The sequence below is a fragment of the Anarrhichthys ocellatus genome, unplaced genomic scaffold, assembly GCF_004355925.1.
Source record: "Anarrhichthys ocellatus isolate YVR2014 unplaced genomic scaffold, GSC_Weel_1.0 scaffold21, whole genome shotgun sequence".
Classification (NCBI taxonomy): domain Eukaryota; kingdom Metazoa; phylum Chordata; class Actinopteri; order Perciformes; family Anarhichadidae; genus Anarrhichthys; species Anarrhichthys ocellatus.
In genome coordinates, this window is record NW_022280051.1 from 4,610,183 (window position 1) to 4,616,793 (window position 6,611).

Genomic DNA, 6,611 nt, shown 5'->3' on the forward strand with positions numbered 1-6,611 from the left:
TTACCATGTATGCACGTTACGATGTATGCACGTTACGATGTATGCACATTACGATGTATGCACATTACGATGTATGCACGTTACAAGCAGAAATTGACATGTTTTGCTGGACTTTCTTTAAAAAAATGAGGAATAAGATATCATACGAACCACTGTATGAGGATACGTTGTTGTTTTGACACCTTATAAGTTGGTACGTGAACTTTAAAAGGAAACGGTTGTTAGTTCTCACATCCAACCGTTACGGAGGAACGATGTCATTCATATGTAGTTTGGGTGGACCAGGTGAATGTAATATTCTGTCTCATTTTTGCTCTGTTTTTGGGCTCCACCATCTCCAGAGGGAAATATCTGTCTCTTTAGCTGTTACATGCTCCACTATGTACTCCTGCTAGTCGCTAACTTTGCTGTTTGGTGCTGAGCAGGTACACTCGGTTTATCTGAGTTTTTTTTGCTAAAAACAGCTGCCTGTTGAGCGATAATTCTCTGTGGTTTTGTCACTATAATCAACTTCTTTTATGTTGCACTGCAGTCATTTGATCCATTGTTTGTACAAAGGTATCGATCGATGCAGCTTTAACTGATTGGCATTGTCTAGACTTCAATGAATCAGCTACTGGAGACTAAAATTCATATTTTGTCGAACTCCAGCTATGCAGAATAAGGCACAATCACAGAAACGTTCAGTAAAGAACAACCAGTGCAGCCTCCACGTTTGGTTTCCTGAGAAACTGATGTGATTTATTGAAAATCCTGCCAATTCCAGCATGTTCAGCGATCACAAGCAATTAAAATGTCCCAGAGATATTTTTGAAAATAGTTTTTGATCATCAACAGGCACCACGGAATTTTTTTGCCAAAACACTGTAACCCCTGCGAGTTACTACGGAAACATAGCGTATCAATAACAAGCGCCCCATGTCTTGCTTTTGCTCCATGACGCACCTTTATTTCTTCCATATGAACAGTGAATGCACAGCCGCAGGCTTTGATTATCTGACTTGAATTGTACAGCAGTGGCTGCACTACACCGTGTTCAACCACCAAGCCTGGTAAAGTATCACACACAGAAGAAATACCCTGACAATCACTTGGAATAGATACTTTCATTGTTTTTGCAAAGCGTTTTCCTTTTGTTTTAGTCAATTGATAAAAAAGGAAATATAACACAGAACCCATTGAGCTGGAAAACCCCCTGCAGGCTAATGAAGAGAATAGAGGATTGCTGTACTAATCAAGTGGGTGTACGTGCATGCGCTTGCATGTGTGTCCTCAAGTGAACCTGTGTGTGTGCCCAGACCCATCCCCAGCCTCACACATTCCCTCCCATCTCGAGTACCAGCCCTGCAGTCCCCCACACGCAGCCCTCCGTCCTCCCTCGACGTGTTCACGCCGTGTTTATCTAGTTTTTCATCCACTCTAATTCTTCCTCCGTCATCTCACTTTCATCTACTCGCATTCATTTGCATTCTGCACCGCTGTCTGTATCTGTGTCTCCCTCTGACTCTGACATTTGCTTGGCAGGAGGAACCAGACGGGATGCTGTTAACACTGCAAAAAGTGTCTGTTTTTGCAAAGGCTATTGCTTTTCGTTAACGTATAAAGATTCCTCCAAACGGGGGGAAATAACTCTGCTTGTTGCCAAATCTGTTGCATACATTTTATTTTCTTTTCAACTTAACAAGGCAGATCCCTCAGCTATTAATAAAATAAATAGATTCAAGAGAGCAACCTTTAAAAAGTGGGCAAAGCATTGTAAGTTTGTTTAACTATCCTGGTGCATCATTTTTAAACACTTTTTCAGGAGAAAACGTGTGATTTTTAAAACACACTCTTCATCAAGATGCACATTTTTTGCAGTGAACACTTTCTCCTTCCTTCACCAGAACGGAGTAAAAACAAGTCTTTCCCTGGTCAATGAGTTCAAAGGGGCGGACGTCTCCTTAGACAAGGCTGCAGGGGGGGTGAGGAGGGGGAGGTGGTGGTGGTGGTTGGGGGGTTCAAAAGTCTTGCAACCGAAGAGAAAAGAGAGATGGAGGGAGGGAGGGAGGGAGAGAAACCTGGCACCAAGACATTACAGAGCACTGGGTATTAGAGACAGCGAACAAGGGAAGGTCAGCCCCCCCCCCCCTTTTTCTTCTTCCTCTTCCTCCTACTACTGCATCAGCAGATGTGCAGCCCATCATCAATACTGCTAGACCACAGTGATAACAGGACAGTCTGTGATGAAGCATTTACATGCTAGATTGTGTTTTTTTCTTCTTCTTCTTTTAGTCAAGAGTCAGTGAAAGATGAGATCATTTCACATCCAAGATGAGCTACTGACAGAGAGGCTTATGGGCATCAGTGACCGGCTATACGTCCCTGATCTGATGCTAACAAGGTCATCCTCTGGTCTCAAAGCAGCTTTGCCCTTCTAATCAGAGGAGCATCACCATCATCATATTCCACGATGTATCAGCAGCTCTCAGCGGTGACGCAATCCGCCAGGGGAGGCAAACGGAGACGCTGGTCTCCAGCAGCACTGAGAGGAAGAAAAGTCTGCTCACAGATTGACGAGGAGCTGAGATGTTGAATGCAGATTTGTTATTTGGTGCGCCGCATTTTGTATAAATGTGATGGTGTAAAGCAAGGCTGCAACTACAGTTACTCTCGTTATCGATTCATCTGTGAATTATTTGCTCAATTACAATGACCAAAAATCCCAAAAACCCAAAGATATTCAGGTTAACATCATATATGACGAATTCAACATTTGGCATTTTTGCTTAAAAAATACATGATTGATTTAGTCATTTTGTAGTGTAAAGTGGAGCGGCATTTTCATCATCGATTAATCTGCTGCTGCTTCACATTATGGTGAAACATGGGCTGGCTTTCATTCTGAAGCAGCCACTGAAAAAGGGAATGTATTCATTGCATTCAGTGCTAACCAATGTCACTGATCAAAGATGTGACAGCGACCATTATCTGCATTAATTCATCAATCGATTAGTTTTAAATTGTGCAGGAGATAAGCTGCACTCCTCTGCTGTTGTGTGGACAACTACGTGTACGGTGTGCAGCATGAAATCAGATAACGATTGTTATTGACTGACTTCTTTATTAAAACAACATTCGTTGTTTGGCTGCACTGTAAACAGATCAACCCAGTTGCCAAAAGAAATGTTGGCATTGTACGTTTCCGCAAACCACGGGAGGCGTCGACCTCTCTGAACCCTAAACGGGCTTCATAAATACATTTCATATCAACCTCATATCAGGCTTGCAGAAAAGCATGTTATCATTGTATAAGGATGGTTAGGGTTATGTAACAAAAACGCCCTTCGGGGATTTTCTTAAGAAACAAGCGTAAAGTCAACGTTTACTTTTGGTTTCAAATGGGACAGACTAACAGCATCCTGGGTGAAAGTCCTGTGTTTGTTTGACAAAAAGACTTGGACGGTGATTGGGTGAACAATTTGTCAATCAAACTCTTGCTGAAACCAGTCAGTAGAAGAGCAAAACATCTTTTCTATTTAAAAAGCCTTCCGTACCGTTCTTCGCTCTTCTTTCACTGAAGAAATACTTTTAAAAATGAACCATCGCCGACCTTCGACTCCTCATCACGGGTTGCACACGACTGTGAGCAGTTCACACAAAATCCATCTTTCCCTTCATCTAACTTGAATCTTGTACAATCTACCAGAATAGTTGGTGATTAGCCCGACTGAACTAAACTGACTAATCGTTTGATCTCCAGTGTAAAAAATCGTCATCGCAGCGATGACCAATATAGCTTAGAAGATAGCGACATGGCATGTGGCACTGGATTTGATGATTTAGTGCGGTCCGTGTCATTTGGGGACAGCGTGCTCACGTTTTGACCCACTTTACTCCAACCACCTTAACTGTTGCGTGTTTTCGGCCTTGGCCCCCTTTTGGATCCGACCTTGCTCGTGATGCACTTACACACACTGGCCGAGCATGCTGGGATACACGCTGGTGTCCTGTTTTATGATTGGGTCGCAGCACTGATCCCATGTTTAGTGCTTGGATCAGTGTTGAAATGCCAGCAGGGATGGCATTAGTGCTTTTCTGTGGCACAGTGGGAACTCCGCTGGGGCCCTGACTTTAACATGTGGCTCTGCACAATGGGTGCCACCAAGTGTTAGCCAGTCCCTCAGTAAAGCATCCGGTCTCTGTTTGCTCCAAGGAGGGGGTTAAAAATCTGATAGATATGAAATCAATGTCTTCTTCGTCAGAAAATTCCCACTTTTTTTCCCACATTTTTTTCACATCAGTCACTCAGATCATGAAAGCATCATGTGTTCTCATTTACAGACAAAGCTGCATTTATTGACTCAATTTCAAGACAGACACCAGAGCAATGACTGCTGATATCAAATCACAGACAACGTGCGAAAAAGCAGTAAATTCTGCAGAAGATCAAAGTCTAAAGAGAGCAGGACTTCCGATTAAGCTTTTTCTGCTTATCTCTGGTTTGTATTTGCTCTAACGAAATACCACAGTTTGATCACTATCGCTCCAGTTCACATGTATTTAGCTTTTTTATTTAGTTTTTATTGGGTATTCAAGTCAGTAGCACAGTGGTGACTGAGTGGGAAACTGTTTTTAATGATGAATTTCAGCTTTAATCGAATCAGACTTTGGATAGAAGGGCTGTTGAATTACGCGGTGCCAAATTACGCACAACAACCAGCAGCCACATCAAAACCTCCAGCTCGCCTTTAACTTCTCCTTCCCGAGCTCTCAGCGCAGTGAATAGTGTGCTGCGTGAGTGTGAGCTGCTGCTGGTGGGGCAGCACCGCTTTTTCTGTCTTGATCTGAACTACTAACCACGTCTTAAGAGAGATCAAAATTCAATCCCGTTCTGAGAAAAAAAAAAAGAGAAATGACGTTATTTGAATATGTGCCCAAAATCCTTAATGAATAACTTAGGACGAGTAGGAGGCAAATGCTGCCCCAGCTGTTTCCTGTTGAAAATGTCTGTGTAATGTAGATAAATGTGAGGGATTTTCTCTCTAAATCCGTCTCCTGTTCGCTAAATCTCACTTCTCCAAAACGAGCCTGCGCAATGGAACAAAGTCGGAATATTGAGATATGACATTGCCCGCATCTCTTTCTCCCCGTTTTTTAATGACTTCAAACAAGTTCCTTTTCGCCGGGCTTTGTCTTGCGGGGACCCGTGGGGATGTCTAGCGCTCTTTCCTTTCAGTGGCATTTATGTGATGTCTTCAAGGTAACTTACCTGCTTTCCTTTGACACTATATATTATCACCTTCACTTGCTCACCATTTGCACAGAGCATCCTCAGTTTAAACTGGAACACCACTTGTTTCAGTTTGAATGTTTTACTGATTTTAAATGCATGACAAATGTGGATTTATTCTGATTTTCATCCTTTTTTATGCAGTTAGAGAGCAACTGTCCTGCGTGTTTTAATGACTTGCTTTTTCCACAGATAACAAGAGATTGTCCACCTACTGCTTAAATTTACTTTTTTTTTTCTTGACATCGTGCATGAGTTTCTCTGCGCGGATGAATGGGTTCTCATTCTCAGCGCTTCTGTGCGTCCTGCGCTCTTTTTCTCCAGAAAGTCCGAATGCAGCTCTGCAACTTTCAATGTCATTACTGCTGAGTGTGCATTATGAAGTGCTAAATGTCTAACCTGAGGATGCGGGGCTAAGAGAGAGGGGAGCCTTAACATGAAATACTTCATGCGCGGTTGGGGTTGTGATGTAGATAGATAGTGTCCTGTGTTTATTCTTTTTATTATGTATATTTGGCCCACTCAGCTTCCTCGGCTGGGTTTTGGCGGGGGAGCCGTTTTCCATCTCTCAGTTTGGATCGGAAAGAGATCCCTTGCCCTTTTTGATTCTCTTATTCTGCTTTTTTGAAATTTGAAGCACTTTTGGTTTAGTTCTGTGCGTAATAATGCGCTGACAGCTGCTTTTTTGGCACAAGGGGGAAATGCTTAAGCATCATTACCGAGTGGTGATTAACTATATACATTTTTTAATTTGAATTGATTAATATGGATTGTTATTAACTGGTGAGGACATGCAGGGGCTGAGAGATGATAAGGAGAAACGTGTGTTTTCAATTTGGTGGCACTCTTCTCGGTTGCGCACAGGCGCTCCGGAGCATCAGAGCTGGTCAGCCTCCTGTTTGACTCTTTGACTCTGGCACACAGTGGAAGTTTGGATTTAATGCATTTTCCTCCACATCTCCAAACTCCTGTAAAGTTACCATCTGTGGCCACTTTTATTTCTACTTTTATTTCCCGTTTTTTTAGCAGAGCGAAAGCCTGGAAGTTATCAGGAAGCAAGCCTTCGGCTCACTGGGTTCAATGTTTAATGTGGGAAAATGTTTAGTGTTGCCACCACTGATGTGTCATTGAGCAAGGCACTGAGCCACCAACTGTCACAGCAGATGTGCTCAGTGGCCAGCAGTTTAATATGGGAGCAGTGACTTTAAACGTGCGACTTCCCTTGCTTGAATTAAATGAAAAAAACTCTCTCTCTCTGGCTCTGTCTTTAACAGCAGTGGAAATGCTAAAGATCTCTCTCTCTCTCTCTCTCTCTCTCTCTCTCTCTCTCTCTCTCTCT

General features: G+C 42.8%; 1 protein-coding gene across 1 annotated transcript in view; it reads left to right on the forward strand.

Moving 5' to 3' along the window:
- Positions 1 to 4,608: 4,608 nt before the first annotated feature.
- The window catches only part of igf1 (insulin-like growth factor 1), a 14,313-nt gene continuing 12,310 nt past the window's right edge, over positions 4,609 to 6,611 (forward strand). The window contains exon 1 of the mRNA XM_031859058.1: positions 4,609 to 5,242. Coding sequence (XP_031714918.1) covers positions 5,195 to 5,242 — 48 coding nt within the window. The 5' untranslated portion in view covers positions 4,609 to 5,194. The remainder of the gene's footprint in view (positions 5,243 to 6,611) is intronic.